We start from the raw sequence: 26,195 nt of genomic DNA on the forward strand, positions 1-26,195 counted from the left end.
TTTTGAATTATCTCCAGCAAAATTTTACTTGCATGTGATATTACTGATATTGTTTGATAATTTCCACATTCTGTTGGATCAACTTTCTTTGGAACGGGCACAAATCTGAATCTCTTCCAATTGCTTGGCCAGGTAGCATTATTTCTATTTTAGAAATGAGGAAGCAGAGGCTCAGAGAAGTTATGCCATTGGTTCAAGGTCACATGGCCAGCAAGTGGCAGACTCCAAAGTCTCTGCTCCCAATCTCTTTACTATTACCCCTATGGAGCTGACATTCTGGTGGAGAAAGGGGGTATCTATAAGGCTACTCAGTGTATGCTGTGACAAATGCTGTATCAAATATATAAATAAAGTACCAGAGGAAAGAGTAGAACAGACAATCCAGAAGACCTGGGGAGCAGAGGGGTAGCAGGAATGTATGTAATAGACAAAGTGGTATTTAAGCTGGGTCTTGAAGGATGAAGGAAAGAGGAGAAAAAAGGCATTCCGGACATGGGGAATTACAGAGAAGGGGGTAGTGGCAACCATATGGGTAATGTGTTTGGAAACCATTGAACTGAACAATGTAGCTAAGGAGACAGAGCATGAAGGAAAGAGAGGGGAGAAAAGAAAGAATGGGGGTCAGGTTCTGAAACATGTAATTGGAAGAGGAAATTTTTTAAAGAAATCACAGGAGGGTGTGCAAAGGAGGAGGAACCTAAGACTTTCTTTGCCCAATTATGAGTCAAATATTTACCTATTACTTAACTTTAACAAGTATCTCAACCTCTTTATTTTTTAATATATAAAATCACTTCCATAATAAAAGTCAGCAACTAGTAAAGCCGCTTAAAGAAGAAAGGTGGTGGTGTTTATACAAAGTAAAAATTACCATATCTGACGTTAGGATGTGGAACCAATATCTTCCTGGGACTTGCTGTCCTGTATACATAGTGGCAGTGTCTCTAACTTGGAGACCTCTGGCCCCAGTGCCACACCTGGGGCAAGGAGTGGTAGGTGTCTGGCTACAGAGCTGGCACTTAATAAATATTTGCTGGATGAACTAATGAACACTTAAACAAGTAAACAAGAATCTCTTTACCCTCCTTCTTTCCTTTTTTCTCAGTTTTACTTCTGTCGAATACTTAAAATTCTTTCTCCCCTTCTCCTTTCTAAGCTTCCGAGCATCGTTTAAGTCTCCCTAGTGATGGTCATTTTAAGAGATGGCTGATCTTTGCCCTCCATAATGCCAAACATCCTGATGAACACTGAAAAATAAGGTAAACAAGCCAGGTGTCTGAGCTCCAGGAGCCTTGTGTTAATATGCAAAATATCTACATATCGTCTTGTAATTTTTCTGTTTTACCTAGATACGTATCATCTGAACACTTAATGCAATGGTTTCCACTTTTGTGTGTGTGTCATGATTCTTCAGATCAAAAATTAAAACCACAACAACCATAAAAGGGCCATGTTAGAGGTGTGGTGCTGTGCTATGAACTATAATCTGAACAATCTCTTCAAACTGCTGGCAGTATATGAAGTCTCCAGGTTTGTGAGTTGGGCCTTTGGTGAAACAGCTACAGAATAAAACCTACCGTGCTTTCAGCTCAGATCACCCTTCTTCCATCATGTGCTGGCTCTGTAGCACTGCAGCAGCTGCTCCAGTCAAAGAAAAGCATTGCCCAGGCTCTCCTTCTGGCTCTCCCTGAGTGGCCACAAGGAGGCAGAGTGGTGCCACAAGAAGGTCAGGGGCTTGAGCAAGAAGTTACATCTAAATTCAAAAGTGGACTCAATTCCCTACTAAGTATGACACCTTTTGTATATCATTCTGAGCTTCATTTTTCTGCTTTGAAAAATGGAAAAAGGGCCTCACAGAATAATTTGAGGTCTGGAAATACTGTATGTGAAGCATCTAACACAAAACACTGAGTTCTCTTTTTCTCTTAGACATTGTTTAGCATTCTCTCTTGCATTCTACAGGAGCTCCTCCAGTCTACTCTCATTCAGTGATTTAACCAGAGACCAGCTGCTTATGGCTTTCAGCCTCAGTGTTCATACCTACAAAAGATCTTATGCCATCCCTTTCAGGCTGGTTGTGAGAATTAGAGCTAACAAACAGAAAGCACCCTTACACTGGCTTCTATGTAGCAGGTGCTCAAGAAAAAGGTGATTACTGTTAGCATGTGAGAAAAGAGCAAATAAAAGCAACAGCTATCTCATGTTCAATACGTTTCTCTCAATATAAATTAACCAAAATAATTCACCTTGTCTAGGCCACTCTGGCTCATCATGTTCCTTTTATTACTAACCTGAAAATGGGGGCTAGACACACACTTGGCAATTTGTTTAAACAAAGGCTCTTGAATTTTAACAAACTGTGAAGGTTCAATCACATCCAATATTTCCTCCAGCTCCCCAAGGAACATTACCTGCGAACACATGCAAAATACAAAATGTCAGGTGCTTCACTGGAAATCTATTTGAACAATGTGGATTAATGAGAAATTTCCATTGTTTTAAGAAAAGTTTACATATAAAACTAAACAAATAAAAGCAAGGTACTACTTCACATTCGAAGATATTCATTTCACAAAGAATTCACAACAGGGTACTTCTTAAAGGTAAGTTCCCCATAGCACTAAAAATATAGTTCTATTTACTTTTAATAAACACTTTCGGTGCCACCTCTATTACACAGAGGAAGGGATGCTTGCAAGGTGCAGCAGGGTCCCTGGAAAACAGAATTGGCCCTGTGGGGCTCTCCACCTACTGCTGTCACTCCAGTTCTCTCCCTGCCCTTTTTTTTTTTTTTTTTTAAACGACGGGAGGGTGGCCCTCCAGCATGGATGTGCAAAAGTCCACAGAGGCACACAGTCATTCGTCCAATACTTACTGCCCCTGCTATGTGTGGTGTTCCTCTAGGATATGCCAGTTAACACAACAAACAGGATCCAAGAGACACAAATGAGCAAACTCACCCACACGCAAGCACTACCTTAAATCCATTTGCACAGGCTGACCCACTCTCTACACCTACGCACATGTACACACACACACTCACTATAAAGGACAATGAATCACATGGCCTCAGTGCTAAATACCTTGAGAAACAGAGCTATCAGATCATAAAATAGAGCCAAATCAACAGTATAGTCAACTATTTTGAATATAATGGAAAACACAGAGAAATAAAAGCCAGTTATCTATTTAGCCATGAAAAAATAAGTACCTTAGAAAAATTTAAGTGTACAATATGAAAAATAACCATGTTTTTACATCCTAGGATCATCTGGGTAGCAATGCAGAGTTTAATTTTATCTAGCAGGTATTAAGGAATGGGATGACTTCCTGAAATTGTGTCAGCTAGGGCTTTGAAAAACTGAGCTGATGTAAGAGGTAGAGTGTTTGTTACAAGCAAAATATAGTAGGTAGATCTCACCATGTGTCAAGATGCATACAGAAGTTCTCCCAAAATGTAAAGCTGACAGCTAACCTTTCTTTTCTAGGTCACTGTCCACAAAGAACCATGGTTTCTAACCTTTCAGAAGAGTGGCTGCTGAGCTGGTGCCCAGCTAGGCTTACTGCCAAGCTAAGAGACTCACTCACCCAAAACAACCTCGCACAGCACATGTCTGGTTAGGTCTCGGCAACAGTACCAATGACTGTATGTCACAGACCTCCGGAGTCACTTGCGAACTGCTGAGACGAAAGGCCTGTTCCATATTTTAAGATTACGCACAGGAAGATCCCGTCTACATCACGTGGCTGTTGGAGAAGCATGCTCTAGCTTCTGTTTACGATGACAGCAAAACCTCCAGACCACAAAGGCAGTCACTGGGAAGGTGACATGAACAGAGATAGACAACACGATTGGGCCTGGGCTGTGCTTACCGGGGGCTGAGCACCATAGTGGTTAAAAGCCCAGGGGTTCCAGGAGTCAGAAGGTGGGTTCTGGCCTAGTCACCTATACCTAGTGGACTTGGACAGGTTCAATTTCAAAGGCTCAAGGTCTTCATTAGTGAAAAAGAGTATTTAAAGTCCTGCATTACAGAGCCAGATGAGGACTAGATGAGATAAAGCATTTTCACATGTGCTTTAGCCCAGTGCCTGGCACTCAGTAAAGCCCTCAATAAGCTATTTACACACCCTAACATGAATCACTTACCTCTTTCTGACTACATGTTTTGGGCCAAAATTTCATTAATCCCCTAATAACCTAAAATGAGAAAGAGAAAAACAAATGGCGTTTCATTTCATATACACTTCCAAGAAAAGTGGTCTTTCTGAGATTTTATGAAATTATGGAGATAATACTTACTGGTTCTGTGAGTGAAGGATCTTTCTCCAGAAACTGTACTATGCAATATGCCAGCTGAAGAAGCAAACAAAAAAAGAAAGACAAAATTATAAATTCCATATAATAGAAGTTCAAACGATATATTAAAATTTCCTAAAAAGCTGCCAGACTCTGGTTTCAATAACCTCACATTCATTTCAACTACCATAGAAATAAAACACATATAAAGCAAAATAAAAAGCTACATTTTCAAGCCAAAGATTGACGCTAATAAAGCTCCAGGGGAATTTTAAAAAGCAGAGAAAAAGACTGTACCGCAATATGAAGTATCCAGCTAATGAAAAGCAGACATGAAATATCACAGTCAGTATACTTTAAAAGTATCTCATGGTTTGAGCTACATCTCTGAGTGAAGAATCCAAACAGTTTGTCTTCCCCTTATCCCCATTCCCCCACCATAAGCTTCCTTTCTCTCTTTGCTAACACTGACAGTATTGGGTCTTATTGTAGCTCCAGAAGAGTTTGAGACATGGGTAGGCACTTCTCAAAACCTTGCTGAATGCCTGAATGGCACATGCGAACTAAAGTGCAGTTTCATCAAGAGATAAAAGGTTGTGTCTACTGCAGTTAGAACCTGGAAAAATGTAAAAAGAGTTACACATCGGATGCTAACTCATCTAGGTAAGAATTCTTTTAAAAGATGACTAAATGTGATATCTCGTTTCAAAGACAAAATGCAAGATTTGTAAAAAGGCTCATAAAAATTCTTGGACCAGAAATCCACCCTTGTGAAACAACATTTTGATGGTGCTCTGTATTAGAAACATACGGGCTACTTTTCCTCGAAACACAGCATTTCACATTTAAACAGGAACACTGCTTAGGAAAGTGTGTTACACTTTTAGGCAAACTCAAAACATTCCTAGTGAGGGGAGGAGGGAGTCAGAGGTTGGAAATACTAAAATTAAAAATGCGAATAGATCATTTATCTGCCCACTAGTGACATGCTTACCATGCAAGGCAGTGTTAGCAAGGAAATTAGAGCGGGGACAAGAGCAGGATATGCTTTTTGAAATAACGAAGACTGAAAAAACAATGGACAAATATTGACTCCTTTACTTTTCAGAGTGTTTAACTGTGTGTAAAACATGAATGAACTAGAAGGGGGGGAGGGCAAATAACAGATGAATGCAGAGTGAGGATGGGACTAAAATATTCAAAAACATTATAAACTGGTTACATGTGCCCAAAGATCTAAATCTAAAATGCCCACATTTTATTATGGATAAACTTGCTCAATATACAATTGTGTGATCTTGGGCAAGTCATCAAAGTTCTCTATAAAATGAGATGGATGACCAAAGATATCCTCTCACTTTAAAAATATTCCCATAATTCTACTGCACAATTTTTATTTCCCTCATGAAGTATTTTAACCCTTACCAAGTCTTTTTTAAATAGAAAACTTTTCCAATATCAAAGAAATCCTTGCATTTGCAAACGTTTTATTTTGCTCCAAAAACAGTTGTATAAAATTCTACCTGAGCATGGAAGAGTGATAAGCTCCTGACAGTATGTAAAGGGATCAACACTTTCACCAGAAACTGTTTGTGTTCTGCCTTAAGAGGTAAAGCAAAGCCATTGATAATACTAGGAAAAAGAAGAGAGACATGAATTAGCAATGTTACCACAACAGGGTAAACTGAGACAAACTGTCAGTGTGAGGTTGGTTAAATCTTAATCAGTTTATATTGGTCAATAACAACCCAAAACCCACCCCGGTGGCATTCAAGATTTCTTCAAGTCACCTCGAAGGAAGGAAATTTAAGAGAAGAAAATTTGCTTATCATCACTCAGCAAAGGCTCTGCGCTTTTCTTAAACTGAGATGGTTCCCAAAAGCTTTGGTATCAAAAGCCCTTTATTTTTCCTTCCTTTTTTTTCTCCCACAAGTATACCTTTTTCTCCCACAAGTAACTGCCTGCCTTGCTCACTTCCTCTTTAAATATGACTCCTTCCATTTCCAGACAGCATTCTCTTCCCCTTCCTGAAATCTATGCCCAGACCAAAAATACCCATGGTTGGGAAGTTGCTGAGAGAAACTCGCAAGCCTTCACCCTTCTTCTTCGCCTCAAGTTAGGAAGAAAGAGAAAGTAATCACACCATCCAGCTATATTAGCCTCCCTTGTGTGTAGAAAGCTACACAACAGCTATATCTTTCGAATTCATTCCACTATTCCAGGCAGCAGCTGTTTAAGAACTACACCAGGGCACACAGTTCCTTTGAAAATGGCAATCTTTTCAAATGTATTATAAACTTGACTTTCAACAGATACGACAAAGAACAGGTAGTCTAGAAATTAATGAGAATAAGCTGTTTGGTAAGAATTGGGCTGACCACTATTAGATATATTGGCTCTGCAGTAACGAATGGACTGAGAGCTCTTTCAGTCACTCCAGTGGAATTAGCAATGTATCATTGTTGAATAAGGGGAACAGGGACACGTCTCATAAAGTCAGTTGGGAAACACGGTAGGCACAAAGGAGAAAATCAAACGTATATACAGCAAGAATTCTAGGTCAGCAGCTCCATTGTGCCATATGAACCTAATTTTCAGAATGATATTCACCTGAAATTAGCAATTAGATTAAAATGTGCTTACCTTCCTAATATTTCCAGCAGTTCAGCTACACCATTGAAATGTTCCGTTTCATAAACAAACCTGTAAAAAAAAAAAAAAAAAAAAGAGTAGAGTCGGTACATTAAGTTCAAATATTTGTGTTTACCTAATACTTCTATAAAAACACCAATTTTTCTTCTCTCTCTCTCCCCACCCTCCACTTACCTTAGAAAAATATTGTTAATCTGTTTTCGGATAAATGCTCTAAGACCAAGAAACTTGCCGTAAATTCTGTGTAAGACTGTTTTTAAATAGTCCCGTTCCCGGGGGTCTTCACTGTCAAATAGCTCCAAAAGCTGTTGTAAATAAAAGACAGTATAGCTGTCAAAGGTGGTTTCAGGAAAGGATTTAGGAATTCTGTCACTCATTATTTAAAATCCCTCCCTTTCTTCCTGGAAAATTTATTCAGTATCTATCATGTACCAGGCACAATTTTCTTAGTCTCCGGGAATACAGTGATAAATAAGTCAGACAAGGTCTTCCTTCAAGGGATTTATATTTCAGTGAAGAGATACACAACAATAACAATAACAACAACAAGTTAACACATATAGAGTACTTACTGTGATTGTCAGGCACTAGTGAAAGCAATTTACATTAATCCTCTCTATAAGCTAGTTTTATCCTTATTTTACAGGTGAGGACACAGTCACAGAGAGGTTAGGGCAGGTCACTTGCCCACAGTCGCACGGCTAATAAATGGTAGAGCTGGGATTTATACCCAGGCAGCCTAGGCTCTAGAATCCATGATTCCAACCACTAGACAATGCTATGTCTCTGAGCTGACATTCCAAATACACAGCCAAGACAAGCCCTTGGCTCTACGAGAATATACAGATAAATGAATCAATCTAAACCAAAGTAAACTCAAAAGTCCCTGATGATATAAGCAACGTTCTGTCTCTGAATCTGGGTTCTTGTTACACAGGCGTACTCACTTTGTAAATATTCATCAAGGTGAATACTTATGATTTCTGTATGTATGTTATGCTGCAATAACATTTTCCCTAAATTCCCAGTCATCTGTGATCTAAAGTTAATAACAAATCCCAATAAGATCCCATCTACATATTTTATAAGGAGCCCATGCAACCAGCCCAAAAGAGCTAAGCCAAAGACTCAGGCCAAATGACAATAAACACTATATATAGACTCAATGCAATCACTATTCAGAATTCCAGCTGCCTTTTTTTTTTTTCCTTGCAGAAATTGACAAGCTGATCCTAAAATTCATACAGAAATGCAAGGGACCCAGGACAGCCAAGACAATCTTGAAAAAAGAAGAACTTCCTGATTTCAAAGCTTACTATAAAGCTACAATAACCAAGACAGTGTAATACTGGCATAAGGATAGATATATAGATCAATGGAATGCAATTCAGAGTCAAAAAAAAAAAAAAAGCTCTCACATTTATGGACAACTGATTTTTTACAAGAGTGCAAAGACAATTCAATGGGGAAAGAATAATCTTTTTCAACTGGATATCCACAAGCAAAAGATGGAAGGTGGAGCTTTAATTCATAGCATATAAAAAACGAACTCAAAATGGATCATTGGCCTAAACTCCTATAAAATAGGAGTAAATTTTCTTGACCCGGGATTAAATGACCAGCATAAACAGCAAAAGAAAATAGGTAAACTGAATTTCATAAAAATTTAAAAACGCTTCAAAGAAACACCATCAAGAAACTCAAAAGATATCACACAGAATGGGAAAAAGTATTTGCAACCACTCATAAGGAACTTGGATCAAGAATACTTAAGGAACTTTTATAACTCAATAATAAAAATAGAAAATAAACCAATTTAAAAATGCATACACGATATGAATAGATATGTCTCCAAAGAAAACATACAAATGGACAATAAATACATCAAAAAATGTGCAACAGCACTAATCACTAGAGAAATATAAACCAAAATCACAATGAGAGACCACTTCACATCCACTAGGATGGCTATATCAAAAAGTAGAAGAATAACAAGCGTTGTCAGGGATGTGGAAAAATTAGAATGCTTACACATTGCTGGTAGTAATGTAAAACAGCACAGCCCTTTAGAAAACAGTCTGGCAGTTTAATGTGGCTGCTAATGAATATTCCTCAACAATAAACACAGAGTTACCATATTACCCTGCAATTCTACTAAGTGGAATTTCAATTTCCGAGAGAATTAAAAATGTGTCTATGCAAGCATTTGTACACAAATATTCAAATAGTAACATTATTCATAGTAGGCAAAAAGTAGGAACAATCCAAATATCCATCAATTGATCGATGGATAAACAGGTTATGATAGACATACAATGAAATATTATTTGGTCATAAAAAAGAATGAAATACTGATACTTGCTAGAACGCAAATAAACCTTTCAAACATTACGATAAGTGAAAGAAGCCTGACATAAATAGCCACATATTATGATTCTATTTAAATGAAATGTCCAGAATTCAAATGTCCAAATCAGAGAAATCCATAGAGACAGAAGCAGAATAGGTAGTGACTGCTAATGGATATTTGGATTTCTTTTGGGATGGTGAAAATGTGCTGAAATTACATAGTGGTGATAGCTGCACAACTGTATGAATATACTATAAAACACTGAATTGTAAACTTTAATAGGATGAATTTTATGGCATTTGAATAATATCCCAATAAAGTAGTTACTTTTTAAAACTGACAATGGACAAGTTCTTCTGGCTGAAGAAAAATAGCTGAAGATTGGTCTGAATTTAACTATGTTCCTAATAATCGAAATAAAGCAAAACTCATAGTTCTAATGTCTTTATAGAAAAGCATTTCAGGAACATACAGACAACATATGAATGAAAAGAGGCTGCCCTAATTACAAAAAACAGTTATCAAGGCATACGTCAGCATGACTTCAGGTGACTGAGGTATGCAACTGAAGCTGGGAGAAAAGAATAACTCAGCAGCAATACCAAATCTGCTTCTGTCTAGTGGTTTTGTTTCAACAAAAGCCAGAATTATGGACAAAAAATGGCTCCATGATAACAGTATGAAGCACAAACTGACGAATTGTCTTCAAAAACAGGCAGAGAGACAAAACAATTTTTGGCTACATAATGCCATTCATTCCTTCATTCATTCAACAAATGAGTATTTCACGCAAATATTTACTAAATACCTATCAAGGGCTGTGAGGAGCCCTGGTGGCCCAGTGATTTGGGCGTTCTGCTGCTAACTGAAAGGTGAGCAACTCAAAGTCACCAGCCACTCCATGGGAGAAAGATGCGGCAATCTGCTTCTGTAATGACTACAGCCTTGGAAAACGCAATGGGGCAGTTCCACTCTGTCCTATAGGGTCACTATGAGTTGAATCAAAATCAATAGCAGTGGGTTTAGTTTTACTAAGGACCAAGCACTGGGCAAGGTGCCAGGGATACAACGATGAGTAAGACAGACACAATTTGTGCTTTCACAGAGCCTATTCTAACAGGCGATACAGGGAAGTAAGTGGTATGTTAAGTGCTTCAGGATGCAGGCTTATCTACCCTGTTTGGAAGAAGTGGGGTGATCAGGGAAGGCTTCCAGAGGAAGTGACAACCAGGCTGACCCTTGCAGAAATAAGGAGTCAGCCAGGTACAGAGGTGAGGGAAGAGTGTTCACGGCTGATTCAAGAGCATTTGCCCTCACCATCAGCCTAGAAAAGAAGATGCTATTAAAGCATCTGCCATCTCTCTGCCCATTAGCCATCCAATAAATAAACATGCACTGAGGTTCCTCCGTTTGCCAGGGACTGTCCTTGTTGCTGGACATACACTGTGGTGAACCAACTTCCCGCCCGGTAGGATAGGCAATGGGCACGTCAGCAATGCATTCCATGAGAAAACATTCTCCCTAGGCAAAAAAGGCAAGTGGCCCCAACAGGCCCATGGAGTCAGTATCTCCTATCTCTTACGTGCTCAAACTGATGTAAAATCTCTAATCCACCCATCCCATTCCTTGTTAATGCAACAGTCAACCTTTTGAGTTCTATTTTTAAATTTGGTTTCTACTTTTAATTGTTTCAAAAGGGCTTAATGAGTAATTTACAATGAACTTATGAAAAGATCTGAAGGGGTGAAATGTTAGCAAAACTTGAATCAACCGTGCTTACGTATTGTTAATCTTAGGAGAGCTTAATAAAAACATAATAATTGAACAAAAATTACTTAACTAATATTTTTATTAGTCCCTCAATGCACTGCCAGGCACTTAACTTGAGTCATTTACAAAGCCATAGTTATTAAACATATCATGTTCTATGAGGGAAAAAAAAAAAGATGAATCACAGTATATAAACTACTTTTCTGATGCGCTATAGGACACATCTTTGGCTATTTTATGACCCATGAGACAAAAAAAAGGAAGCATGATAATACATGGGCAAAAAAAGGGGAGGGAAAGAAAGACGAGCTCTGATTTCCAAAACAAAATAATATGTGAGTGTTTAGTCACATACACACCTCACAAAAAAAGCAACAGGAAACACAGCTCAGCATCTACAAATGCCTACGTGGACTGTGCCCGCTACCATGTAACAGGCAGCTTGTTGTCAAGGAAAAGAAGCTGGAGACTTTCCAAGGTGATTACAGAGCAAAGACAGACCTGTCAACATGCTGACTTCAAGTTTACAAAAACCAGTCTTCCTGAAGCTACAAACGGGGATGAACTGCTTTGTGATTTAGCCAAAGAACCCTTCTTTGAACCTTGTAATAAATCTGCAGTGAAAGGAGAACACCAAAAGGAAAAAGGCAATAAGGGACTTCCAGCTAGACATGGAGGACTAAACCTCCCTCCTCTAGAAACCTCCCTGAAATGAGTGAAGAAATTTAAAAAAAAAGGGAAAGGTGGAGCCCCCAGGGCAGAGAGAATTGGAGAGGAGATCAGAAATATTTGCACACTTTTCAAAGATGGAAAGTAGATGGCAAGGGGGATGTATCTTAGGTTTCCTCTTTCTCCACTCTGCTAAGTGTTTTTCCATTCTGCCAGCAGGGAAAAAAGCCAACAAAAAATAAGCCAATTCATACCAGAGAACCCTTAGAAGGCTTAAGAATTGATGGTGCTAGGTATCTCTGATTGCAAGGGTGTGGGAAGAGATTAACATCAGGAGGATTGGTTGAAAGTCTGCAGAAGGAGTAACAAAACCTCCCAGCTCCCCCCAGATCCCCGTCCTAGGCAAGTATACTCAAATGTGCAGTCTAGGTCTGAAACACTAACTGAAAATAACAGGATTAAAGTAAAAGTCTGCATGCTGAAGAGTGGGACCCTGGCCAGGCCCTTTCCCTGAGCTCCCAATCCAGGACAAGGCAGAAGATGAGAAGATCCCTCTTTGGGGAAACTGACAGCCTCAAGAGGAAAGACTTACATAGATAAACTAATAGCTGAGGGTTTCCAAATAAACAGCAAGGACCCCACTCAATGATCCTATAGTAAGCCCCCAGTTGCCAAATGTCCCTCACACAAGTGCACATGTGCACCCACCGGTTCTAAGTGGTTTTTTGGTGACTCATGTAACTATGAATATAAAGTCAAGGATCATCATTCTAATATAAAAGACAGAGGCCAAAAAAAGAAACAGGAAGAACACAGAGGAAAACAGGAGTAATGCAAAGAGTAAAAAAAAAAAAAAAACACCAAAAAAAGCCTCTAACATCCTCAAAGATAAATATACTGAACTGTGAAACAAAATCAGAATGCTATTACAGATGAATATCCAGAAAACAAAAAAAAGGAGCTTTTTGAAATTCAAAATTTAAGAAATAAAAATTTCAGTACAACGACTGGATTATTAAAACGAGCAAATCTCCCCAGTAAGTATGAAGATGGTATACAGAAAATAAGAAAACTAGAGGCTCAATCAGAAGGTCCAACTCCTGACAAACAGGCATTCCAGAGAGACACAGAGAAAATGAGGAGGAAGTTAATTAAGAAATAATTCAATACAATTTTCCAGAAATAAGGACATGAGTTTCCATACAGATATGGCCCACTAGGTGTGCTACACAATAAAAGAACAAAGACCCACATCAAGGCATATCAATGACTTTGAAGTTTCTGGACACTGGGAAGATCTCAAAAGTTCAGAGAGAAAAAAAGTTACTAAAAAGGATAAGGAGTTCGGCTGGCACCAGCCTTCTCAACACCAACACTGGAAACCAGATGACAGTGGAGTAATTCCTTAAAATATCTGAGGGAGTATGGGTTTCAACCTGTATATCTATACCTAGCCAAAATGTCAATCAAGTATATGGGTAAAATAAAGATGCTTGCAGATAAGCAAGTCTCAAAAAATTTACATCCCATTCATACTTTCTCAGGAAGTATCTTGAGGATGTGTTCCACCAAAGTGAGAAAGGGAAGCTAAGCAAGCAAAGACACGGTCCAGAAGAGTAGCAAAGGGAACTCCCAGGATGATCACTGCAAATGAAGCCTAGAAAAACCCCACTGCCCTCAAGTTGATTCCGACCCACAGCAACCCTATAGGACAGAGTAGAACTGCCCCAGAGAGTTTCCAAGGGCGTCTCGTGGATCTGAACTGCTGACCTCTTGGTTAGCAGCCAAACCCTTAACTACTACACCACCAGGATTTCCATGAGGCCTAAAGAGGGTACAAACGCCAATTAGAGCAAGATGACTGGGCTCCAGAAAGGAGGACTTGAAGGAAGGGAAAAAATAAAGGAACTGATACTCTTGTGTAAGCCACACTGAGAAGAAGTGTATGGTGCTCTCAGAGAACTAAAGAATGAACTTCGGACTGACAGGGAGGAAGCCAAACAAAGGAAAAAATAAGGCAACCAATTACTCCCAAGGCTTAAAAAAAAACTCTACGAGAAAAGAAATGTAATTATAGTATTGGTATAATACATGCCTTGGCTATGAAGAACATGAATATAGTCCAAAGCCAAAGAGCCAAACCCCTTGCCATCGAGTCAATTCCAACTCATAGCGATCCTATAGGGCACAGCAGAACTGCCCCATAGAGTTTCCAAGGAGCTCCTGGTGGATTCGAACTGCTGACCTTTTGGTTAGCAGCCATAGCTCTTAACCACTATGACACCAGGGTTTCCTGAATAGTCATACTAATGTAAACACTACAAATTGATTTCATTGAAATCTGACATAACTGCATTGGAAAGATGTGGAGGGAGGGAGACATAGGAGGAGATATATGATGTTTTATAGTAGAAAACCAACAGACAAAATCTAAAAAGAAAAAAATCCAGAACTAGCAGTAGAAGAGGGGTTCCTGGGTGGCACAAATGGTTAAGTGCTCAACTACTAACGGAAAGGTTGGCAGTTTGAGCCCACCCAGAGATGCCTCGGACAAAAGGCCTAGCAATCTGCTTCCAAAAGGTCTAAGCCTTATACACCCTTCAGAGAGCAGTTCTACTCTACAACACATGGGTCATCATGAGTCAAAACAGACTCAATGGCAACTGGTTTTGTTTTTTTGTTTTAGAAATATGAAGATAAATATAAGGAAACAGAAGACTTGAATGTAGTTACCCCAAGAGAATGGAATTCTGAGTTGGGGAAGGATGAGGCAGGGGATTGCTATTTTTCATTATCCAGAAACCAGCTGCCGTCAAGTTGATTCCAATTCATGGTCAACCTCATGTATGTCAAACTAGAACTGTGCATCATGGGGTTTTCAATGGATGACTTTTCATTATACACCATATACATATATTTGAATTTTTTAAATAGAAAACTACTTTGTTTACAATTAAAATTACTATTTTTTCAAATCATTAAGAACAAAAAAAATTCAAGCAAAAACCCAACTGCCCTCTACTACAAACAACGAAGTAACTGCCCTGCGCTACTGCATGCAAAGTAAGATTTTAGAGAATATCAGAAATCCTCCAACAGATAATTAATGAAATGGGTATTATACACTTTTTTTTTTTTTTATCCCAACTGTCACAGGACACTCAAATCAAATTCCCCCATTTCCGGCTTTGTTTAACTTCTTTAATTGTATTAAGGAAAAAATTATATCCTCGTTAATACCTTCATCTTCATCAACTAACGCACACTGAGAGCAGAGTCCAGGACCCAGAAACAGGAGCCAATGGCAGCATGACTGATGAATCAGAACGTCTCAAGGCAACCATTACACTATATAAGCCAAACTATAGACAACCACTGGGAAATCACAGTGGGGACTAAGGACCAAAAGATGGCACATCATATGCTTCTAGCAATTTTGACTTCAAGACCCCTATGGAAATTCAGTATAAAAATTTCAAAGGTATAAGTTCTACAAATATGAACAAATCTGCCAAGTCACACGCGTTTATTTTCCTTCTAATTTCAGGCATTCCCTCCCACAAACTAGAGAAGTCCTTCCCCGCCCCCAAGCATTCTGATTCAAGAAAACCTTGTGATTAAAATTTTTAAGAACCAATTTGGTCAGCTCTTCAAGAAAGGCAAAGAAAGTGCTATTGTGCTAAATAATGATGCACTAATGGGATGCAGGCAGGAACTGGCTACATAATTTGCAGGGCCCAGTGCAAAATGAAAATGCAGTGCTTCTTTTTCAAGAACTGTTAAGTATTTCAAGGCAACAAACAACAGAGCATTACACCAAGCACTGGGCCCTTCTACAAGTGGGGCCCCATACAACTGCACAGGTCGCTCCCTCTTGAAACAGGTCATGGATGCAGGAGTCGCTGGTCACTGAGAGTTAGCTAGCTAGCTATTTATTTACTTATGGGGGGTGGGGGAGCTGTATTTGAGTTACAGATTAGATAGGATGGACTAAGGTGATTTATGGTTAAGTGGTAAAAACTATAATCAAATTCCTGGTGGAAATAAATTCTCCGAAGTTTTATTTGCTATAGAAAAAAGAAAGGGCTCTGAGAGAGAAATGTAAACATTTTGACATATTCAAGGAACTTGTTTGGAAAATAGTACCTTATATTAAAACTGAGATTCGAAGCCTCTTGGAATTTATTTCAATTTAGAACTTTAAATTTTTTACTATGTTGGTTTGTGTCCTGTCCAATTTGTCTTGAGTTTTTAAAAGCACAATAACAAAAGGTCACGTTTAAGGACTGGATGAATGATCTGCATCACTGGCATGATAATTCCGCTACCTTTCAGCTAAATATAACTGCAAACGTGAAGTACAAATTACTAAACAGCAATCTCCAGCAGTACATATGTTTATGGGGATACTTGAATAGTATGTCTCTTAGCAACCACTGGCTGCTTTTCAGATTTGCAGTGGTTAAAAGCAGTCTTTAGAAATATGCTGCTAAACTCTTGCCACAATAATCCACCCAATGAAATAATTCAAGGTTTGGCATTCATTTTTGCTCAAAAGCGGGAGGAGGTCATAAAGAAACTATTTTCCCAACAGTCCTAACAGATGAAAATTGTCTTTTTGGGGGAATACAAAAAGCTGTTCCATAAGCATAGGTAAGTCTACACATTTACAGCTATAGGTGGGAGTTGACAAGTTACTTAAACCTAAAATCAACATTACCACAGACCCAAGTGCACCGTGTAATGAATTAACTATCTTTGATAAATCTCTGACAGCTTTCTTGTATACAGACTTAGATAAGCTCATAAAAAAGGTTATATAAATCTACATTTACTGAAATTCACACAAGCCATAGTCACACCATTCTTGAATTAAAAAATGGCAAACCCTTCAAAGGTACAACTTACAGACTATCTTGTCTGGCCCATATAAAAATCTGGATTTTCAGCTTCTCTTGAAAAATTTGAAGATCTAGAAACACTTGGTCCACTTACCTAGAGGCCAACAGTTAATGGGAGTGGACTGACAGCAGGGCACAAGCTTTTTAAGTCACCAGTTTCCCTCATTCCCATCTGTCACATACAAATCACTTCATTATGTACCACTTCTCTGGCTTCCATAAAGATTTGAATGTGCTATCCCTTTTTTTCACATACTAAAAATTACACGCTCCTGGTGCTGATAAATATTCCCTTCCAGCACTGATTGGAAGACATCAGTTGGTGAAGTGAAATTAATGGGAATCCCAGGGGCAAAAGAAACCATGTGTAACATCTTAAGAGATCTTGAGCGCCAGAGAAGAACCATGCAAGTGGAGTCCAAAGGGTACCACTGACTTTTAGAAAGTCAGATTTCAAAAAATTCTTAACACATTTAAATAAGACGTGGTACTAACACTATCTGACTTCACAGTCTGGGGTTATAAAAGAAAATATGGCTAAAGAAGGCTCTCAAAACAAGAAATAATCCTAATAAGAACAGTAGTGACAGCAGCAGCTTAACATTTTCTGATTGCTTACTATGTGCCAGGAATTGTTCTAAATGCTTGTACACGTATATTCGCCTAGTTAAATCTCCACAGTGACCTTCTGATGTAATTACTATTATAGTATGGGTATTTTACATCTATTTTCAAGATGCAAAAACAAGGAAACTGAGGCATAGTGGTTATGTAACTTACCCAAGGTTACACAACTAATAAATGGCAGAGCCTGAATTTAAACCACTGCATATACTAAACCACCAATCTATCTGCTTCCTGAAGAAGAAAATGGGAGGTATTGAAAGGGGCTCTTGAAGCAACACAGGAAGCTTTTTATCGAGCTTCAGATTTTAAAAGGACATGTACAAAGGATGAAAGGAAGGAAACACTACAAATGTTGGGTGTAAAAGAATGGTGCAGCTCTGCAAAAATTGTCTCAGGAGGGCATTAGCACAGAATCAGCTGAGATTCATGAAAAGTGCAGGGCAATACAATGAGAATGTACTTGCAAATGACTGTTTTTGCTGATTATAACATATAGGCTCATTATTGTTGAAATGCAAAAAATAGAGAAATACAGAAATAAGAAAGAGTGATGGTTATCACATATAATTACATTTTCCAGGCAATCAACAACACTTTGGTTTATCTCCTTCCAAACTTTTTTTTTTTAACTTTTATTGAGCTTCAAGTGAACGTTTACAAATCAAGTCAGTTTGTCACATATAAGTTTACTTACATCTTACTCCGTACTCCCACTTGCTCTCCCCTTAATGAGTCAGCCCTTCCAGTCTCCCCTTTCGTGACAATTTTGCCAGCTTCCCACTCTCTCTATCCTCCCATCCCCCCTCCAGACAGGAGATGCCAACACAATCTCAAGTGTCCACCTGATATAATTGGCTCACTCTTCATCAGCATCTCTCTCCCACCCACTGTCCAGTGCCTTTCATGTCTGATGAGTTGTCTTCGGGGATGGTTCCTGTCCTGTGCCAACAGAAGGTCTGGGGACCATGGCCGCCGGGATTCCTCTAGTCTCAGTCAGACCATTAAGTATGGTCTTTTTATGAGAATTTGGGGTCTGCATCCCACTGATCTCCTGCTTCCTCAGGGGTTCTCTGCTGTGCTCCCTGTCAGGGCAGTCATCGGTTGTGGCCGGGCACCAACTAGTTCTTCTGGTCTCAGGATGATGTAGGTCTCTGGTTCATGTGGTCCTTTCTGTCTCTTGGGCTCTTAGTTGTCGTGTGACCTTGGTGTTCATCGTTCTCCTTTGCTCCAGGTGGGTTGAGACCAATTGATGCATCTTAGATAGCCGCTTGCTAGCATTTAAGACCCCAGATGCCACATTTCAAAGTGGGATGCAGAATGTTTTCATAACAGAATTATTTTGCCAATTGACTTAGAAGTCCCCTTAAACCATGGTCCCCAAACCCCTGCCCTTGCTCCGCTGACCTTTGAGGCATTCATTTTATCCCGGAAACTTCTTTGCTTCTTCCAAACTTTTTGATGTATAATACATATGAGCTTAAAAAATTATACTGTCCTATATGTTTCACTTAAAAATAGATCATGTGTGGCTCCACCTCTTTCTTTTTATTAGTTTACGAATATTCCACTAATGGATGTACACAGTTTATTTAACCAACCCCCAAATGAAAAACTGTATATTGTTTCTAATTTTTTAATCATGACTAACAATGATGCAGTCAATATTCTTGTACACATATCTTTGTATACATATTTGTCTATTTTCAGTGGAAATGCTAGGTCAAAATTTAAGTCGATAGAATACTATCAGATTTCCTCTCCAGAACAGTTACACCAATTCAAACTTCCACTAAGTATTTAAGACTGTGTATTTCTCTTTTCCTTCACCAATGCTGTCCACTATAAATTGTTTTGCTACTTGCAATTAAGTATTATTTTATTTCAATTCATTTTGGATTATTAAGGATGAACACATTTACGTGTGTTTACATCCCATTTATACAGGGAAGTACCCATTAGTGATCTGTATGCACTGGGATAACTGTCCTTTTCTATTTGATTTTAAAAAGCATTTTATGTATTAAATATATTCACTCTTTTTCTCTAATACATATTGTACATACTTTTCCAAGTTTGACGTTTTTCTTTTATCTTAGTTAATGGAGGGGCTGTGTGTATTTACACTGTTTTTGTTTTTCATTCATTCATTCATTTGGTACCATCTTCTTAAGGGTCACGCAAAGGACAGTCTTCTCCACTCAAGTCTCCATTATGTTCCAGTCTTCTGTTCCAATATCATACTATTTTAGTTAATGTGCCTTTATAGTACGTTTTGATATCTAGCAGGGAAAGCACCATCTCATTAGTCTTTTTTTTTTAATTTCCTGTATTTCACCAACTCGGAAAATTTCAAGTTACTCCTGGGCTTTTAGCTATAATTGCATAAGGGTACAAATTAATTTGGAGATTGTATGGATATCTTTATGATGGCAAGTCTTCCCATCTGAGAATATGATACACTTCTACATATACTTAAGCCTTCTTTACATATCAATTTTTCAAATTTGTCTTGGAAGGTGATGATTTTAAAATTAATATTGGAATCAAGAAAAATAAGATTATTCAACTAATGTGGGCAGATAATGTGAGGGTGTGATAATAGGAACTAATATTTAACGAGCAACTACTACGTGCCATGCCGATACCTCATATCTTTACAAGTCATCTCATTTTATCCTCATAACAAGCCTACAAAGTGACTATCACCCCATTTTACAGGAGAAGACACTGGGGCTCAAAGTAGTTTGGTAATCTGCCCAAGGTTTTCAATATTTATTTAAAATTGAAGGTAGGAATACTGTCTTTGTATCCCTGGTGCCAACTGAACTGAGCAGATTTAACAAATGTCAATCTTGGGGTGTCTCTTACTTGGAGTCCCTGAGTGGTGTTAATGGTTAATATGTTCAGCTGCTAAACCAAAAGGCTGGAGGTTCAAATTTAGCCAGAAGTGCCTGGGAGAAAGGCCTGGCAATCTGCCTCTGAAAAATCAGCCACTGAAGACCCCATGAAGCACAGTTCTGCTCTGACACACATTGGGCTGCCATAAGTTAGAATCAACTCAATGGCAGCTGATCCTACTCATTTAGCAAAATATCTTTTATAAAGTTATCCCCACTAATGCAGCATCTCAGGCTTGGGCAGCAAGTGAATAAACTTGCTGAAAGTCATAATGGAAGCAGCTAGAAAAGTCAAGATTCGAAATCAGTTTCTTCTCACCCCAGAGTCCATGTGCTCAGCTCCTACAATGTGCTTACACTACATAGTGGAGTCAGGATTCAAATCCAGAGCTTTGTAAGTTTCTTTTTACTCTATCATGTTAAGACAATTCAATTCTTATCTAACTTGTGTCTTCACTGATGGGGGAATGAGATTGAGGAAAGATCATAAAGAATACATTTAGCTGCTATAGACAATAAGCTTAAATTTCCTCACTAAATATAAAAATAATTATATCCAATTGAATAAAAAGAACTTGTAAATTGAGATCACCAAAACTGTTTTTGAGATCTTTGAGAATCCACATAGAATAAGAAGTCTGCCCAAAGAAAGAGGACAAAGTATGTGTTATCTTGATTTGCAAAAAGAAAAAGTATGAGGTTTCCGATGTCATGAGATAATCAGGCTTAGGTTAAAACATATTAAGACACGTGACACCACGGGACTCTGAGAAATAAAGAAACTAGCAAGGAAAAACAAAGGTGTGAAAAATGACCTGACTACAGGATACAGGAGCATGAAGTACCTGCCAGCTAAAAGGCAGTCAGTGGGGAAGGAAGGGGTCATGAAACGGAATATCGCCAATGTCTTAAGATCCAAGGGACCCACCCATTCCCAGCAGGGCTTAATTCAGGACCAAATCACCCAGGAAGCGGGCTTGGGAAAACTAGGCAGGGCGTTAAGGCCCCGTTCCTGGAAGGGAAGGTGTTAGAATCCCTAGGAAGTCATCCATAGACTAGGGTGGGGAAAGGGGCAGGAAGCCAATCTTATAGGCTACCAACGTGAAAGAACAAGGAGTTCTGGAAAATGGCTGCTAACAGGCACCCAAGGCTCATTCCCAATATGACAGCTAGTACACTGGTGGGTCAATTGATTTCATTCAAGTACTACTCAGTGGTAGTGCTAAATCTGCCAATATTCTGTCCATCCCTTTTATGACTGACTCAGGAACTGGAGTGGGCCTGGTTTGAAGGTTGAGTTCATCAACAGATCCAGCATAGGGGATATAAACAAAACAAAGGTTGGAAAAATAAGGCAGGGGCTGAAAATATGACGTATAAATAGATAGCTTCACTATTAATACTTTATTTCATGTCTCTGGCGAAACTCTACGACAGATGATCAACCCCATGATTTGCAGGCACTGTGAACAGCATCACCAACAAATAGTAGTAGCCAGCAGAAGTTCACTAATGCCACACAGTAGACCAACGACATTTATTTTTATAATAAAATTACAAGGCCAAAAAATGAGTGGAATGCTATAAGCCCAGAGCCCTGGCTTTTACCATAGCATCTGACAAAGTCTGTACGCTCTTCCTATGAGCAAAATAAAGAACTTGGGAAAGGATGACATCCTGGAGCGAATTTCTAACTGGATCAAGGACAGAATTCAAAGATTGTTGATGAATGAATCTGTGCTAAAATGAAGTTTCTAAAGCCATGAAACAGGCCTCTCTCCTTTAAAAACACAAAAACATTGCCATTGAGTCAATTCCAACTCATAGTGACCTTATAGGACAGAAGAGAACTGCTCTGGACAGGGAACGGCTATGGAACACAGTTTCTATGGCTGTAATCTTTACGGAAGCAGACTGCCACATCTTTCTCCCACAGAACGGGGGAAGAGTTCGAACCACCAATCTTTTGGTTAGCAGCCAAGCTCTTACCCGTAGCACCATCAGAGTCCTTCTCTGTCCTTAGCCCTGGCTAATTTAACAATTTAAATCAATGACTTTAATGAGGCCAATAGCTAGCATATTCAAGAAGGCTACAGATGTCATAAAAATAGAAGACAGTGAATAACATACATAATAGAATAAAAATTCAAAAAGACTTCAAAAGACTAGAGAGAAATGATACCCCATACAAATATATGTCAAGTACTACACTTAGATTTTGGAAGGCGCCCTGGTGGCACAATGGTTAAGTGCTCAGCTGCTAACCAAAAAGCAATCTGCTCCCGTAAAGATTACAGCCTAGAAAACCCTATGGGGCAGTTCTACTCTGCTACAGAGGGTCCCTATGAGTCAAAAATCAACTGGATGACACCTAACGACACTTACATTTTTTTAAAAAAAGCAAACCGCATGAGAAACAGGAACAAAGGAAAACACGGCTTTACAGCAACAGTGTAAATCTAAATTACGAGTCCATTAAGACCAGAATCTCAATATAAATTGGCAATGTCATCTGACAGCAAGAAGAGCTAATGAGACCATCTCTTTAAAAAGCCTAGTGTCCAGATAAGGGAATGAAAAACCAACTCTAAAATGTACTGGACTGACAGGCTCGAGGTATTGAAGACAAATGGACACATCCAGAAGATGCTGATAGCTTCAGAAACAAATGAGAAACAGTTCTGTTGACAGAACTGAGGACTCAGTCTAGAGCAGCGGACATATACTGACAGGTGGTAGGCTAGATTCAGAAGGCGCCCGGGTTTAGTTAGTCTGGCAATAACTGAATGAAGGTGAAGACAAAGCCTCCCTCAATAGGAGCCATTCTACCTTATATTGGCTGACATCTGGCTATCAGACTTATTCTGAATGTGCCTATGAGCATTTGAGTTGCAACCACTGTTCTAGAGAAAAAGCCAAGGTGTGAACACAAAAGCTATGTTCTAAGACCTGAAAGGTTATGTTTGGGCTGGTGATATACTAATGGATTAATCTGAAGAGAATAATGCCAAAATATACAAGGTATAGGGAGCTTCAACATAAGAACTCTGTAACAAAAATTAAGCAAGCTGCCTGTGGACGTGGCCCTTCCTCACTGAAACAGGGTAAGCAGGGACCACCTCTTATCAAAGTCTCAGAGGAGACAGATTCACTGGTAAAGAACTAGACTCAAATTGTCCCTTCCATGTCTGAGTGTCCCTGATGCTTTAATATTATGGATTTTATCGTCTACAGTGCCCCTCTACAACAGAGGGCACACTGGGCTGGGCCTTGCATGCTTTTTTCCACTGGCTTCATGGTAAAATTATAGGATTTACTGTTACCATGTAAACTAAACACAGGCTTTACAATAGAATTGTCATCTGATCCTCTCAGGCACTTTAATTCATCATAAATATAAGAGAACATTGTTATTTCATTAGTATTGAAACACAGGCTACTCCTGCCTTGACGTTATTCCAAGTTATAGCGAGAAGATCAAAAGGAGGCATCATGGCATAATGAACAGAAAGCCGGACTAGGAAGTATACTTGGGAAACTTGATAATCTCTCTAGACCTCAGTTTATCCATGTATAAAAATGGACACAAAAATACAGCCTATATTCTATAAGGTTTCTGCACAAATCAAACAATGCATGTAAGGTCCTCTGAAAGCTATACATAAAAACATGTTACCGTTGAGGTGATTCCAACCCACAGTGACCCTAGAGGACCGAAGAGAACTGCCCCACAAGGTTTCCAAGCAGCAGCTGGTGGATTTGAATTGCTTACCTTTTGGTTAGCAGCCTGAGCTCTTAACCTCTATACCACCAGGACTCCTGAAATCTATACAGTGCTGTAAAAATGCAAGGTCCTCTCCACCACAAAATGTGAGCCTATATATAACATATTGTTTTTATTTTATCTGATAGGCATTTTGCCTCTTTAGTGTAAGGATCTGGATCAATCTACCTGAAAATATAACCAATCTACCTACTTACCCATTAATCCATGTACCTATCCACATCTCTATCTAGGTCTCAAATCTCATTCTTCCAAAGCCTCCCATGTTAAGGTCTAAGACATGGTTTATTAGTGTGGCACCAATATACCCTAAATGTGAAATATAGCTCAGTGATCTGCCCCCACGTACCTAATGGGATAATGGTATATGGGTGCTAACAAGCCCCACAGGCAAGGCAGCAAAGCTCCCTTTCAGCTCTGAGCAGACAGGTGAACTTGGGATTTGATTCCTCTCAGCCACATTACCCAGGGCACATCAAGGCCCTCCAAGGCGCTCAGCTTTCTGGAGCTAGCCTGCCCTTAGCATTCTATTAGACTTAACCATATGGAACTACTATTTTTAAAGTGTCAAAAACAGTCAAAATATTGGTTATCATTCAACCTAATATATCCACAATTCTGAATTTATAAATTTAATTAGGAAGGGGGGATGAAGTCAACATGAAGGTTATCAGCCTTCAGCCAGGTAAGACACAGGAGGTCAATTTCCTTCCAAATTAATGTTTAAATGTGAAATTCTGCTCATTGGCTCACTAGGAGAAAGACAGGTATTCTTTACTAGATGAGGTGGAGGTGTCCCATTCTACAACATTCTATACACTTGGATGGCTCAAGTACCCATTTTTATAGATATATGACAACAACATGAACAAGGATATGTTACCTAAAAATTCAGTGCCACGAAGGTTCTCAAGTCCCTGATAAAAAGGATGATGTGATATATGGTTCTAAAATGTGAAATGAGAAATCAGGAAAAATATACACCCTGAGACCTCCCAAAGGGGTAAATGGGAGTTAAGCCCTTTAGGGAAATGTGAAAGTATTAAGCTATGCTATTTCTTAAGCAGTGAAAGCTCATCAGTACCATGACTGAATATTTGTTAAAGGTTATCTATGTACTACAGTCTGAGTTTGCCTGCTAGGCTTTAATAGGCTATGCAAGAAAAAGCTCCTTAAAAATCCTTAGACAAATATAAGTTTTCAAGATATGTAAAGATCCACACATTTATATAAATGAAATTCTCTTATAATTAACTTTAAGAAAGAAAACCACAAGGATTTAGGCATTAGCATTCCTTGCTCTTTAAAATGTAATTAATTTCCACCACAGTAAATTAAAGAGGTACCTCTCATCTTTAGCGGGAAGTAATAGAAACTCACTTATGTATACGTAATATTTATTCACTAAGGTGATATAACTGTCATTGCATGATGTTTTAACATTTTGTTTCAAGAGAAAGAGAGGTAACAACTGAGTAACAAACACACACAACTACTAGAAATTTTCTTACCTGTAATACAAATTTCTGATCTATGTATTTTTTGGCAATGCTGGGCTGGAATTCTTGGCTTTCCAAAAATCGTATGAAAAATTCATATACAAGCTGTAACAAACAGATTACAGTTAATTTCAACAAATGATTCATTGAGAATAGTATTAATAATCATGAAAAGCCTAAACACTATAACTATCATTAGGGCTTCAGAAAACTAGATTTTAATATCAACCTACAAACCATGCTAGCCTTTCTTATGGTTCACATTTGCTGTTATGTTTTTTAACCTTCTAAACTGAAAACTAGAAAATATAGCCAAACAAAACAAATAAAAATCCTCCATCTTCTCACCATTCTAAGATAAACACTGTTAACATTTTAATGTATGTACTTCCACATTTTTCTCTGTATTTCTGTATGTAGTATGTAGTACAACATACCAGTGTACTACAAATATATTTTTACATAGTTTTGCAAACTACTTTTATCATTTAAATAATATATTGTAAATGTTTTATGTCAACAATATCTAAACCATCATTCTTAGTAGCTATGAGTAGCCTACTATACATACTTCACAATGAACAATTCTATTATTCACAATTAATTTAACCAATCTCTTATGCTTTTAAGTTGTTTCTAAATTACTTCTGTATCATATTATTTTGCAATGTGCATCATACAGTGCATCAGTGTGCACTTGTTCAATTATCTCATGAGAAAATATTTCTAAAGGTAGAACTGCCTGATCA

At 38.5% G+C, this 26,195-nt stretch overlaps 1 protein-coding gene across 2 annotated transcripts in view; it reads right to left on the minus strand.

The window, feature by feature from the left end:
- Positions 1 to 26,195, minus strand: part of PPP2R5E (protein phosphatase 2 regulatory subunit B'epsilon) — a 167,270-nt gene that overhangs the window by 14,268 nt on the left and 126,807 nt on the right. For both annotated transcript variants that reach the window (XM_049899546.1, XM_049899545.1), the window contains exons 5-11: positions 25,459 to 25,551; positions 7,124 to 7,254; positions 6,941 to 7,000; positions 5,821 to 5,929; positions 4,301 to 4,354; positions 4,148 to 4,198; positions 2,292 to 2,411 (exon numbers count right to left, since the gene is read on the minus strand). In XM_049899546.1, the coding sequence (XP_049755503.1) occupies positions 2,292 to 2,411; positions 4,148 to 4,198; positions 4,301 to 4,354; positions 5,821 to 5,929; positions 6,941 to 7,000; positions 7,124 to 7,254; positions 25,459 to 25,551 (618 nt within the window). The remainder of the gene's footprint in view (positions 1 to 2,291; positions 2,412 to 4,147; positions 4,199 to 4,300; positions 4,355 to 5,820; positions 5,930 to 6,940; positions 7,001 to 7,123; positions 7,255 to 25,458; positions 25,552 to 26,195) is intronic.

The sequence above is a fragment of the Elephas maximus genome, chromosome 10, assembly GCF_024166365.1.
Source record: "Elephas maximus indicus isolate mEleMax1 chromosome 10, mEleMax1 primary haplotype, whole genome shotgun sequence".
In the NCBI taxonomy this organism is placed as follows: Eukaryota; Metazoa; Chordata; class Mammalia; order Proboscidea; family Elephantidae; genus Elephas; species Elephas maximus.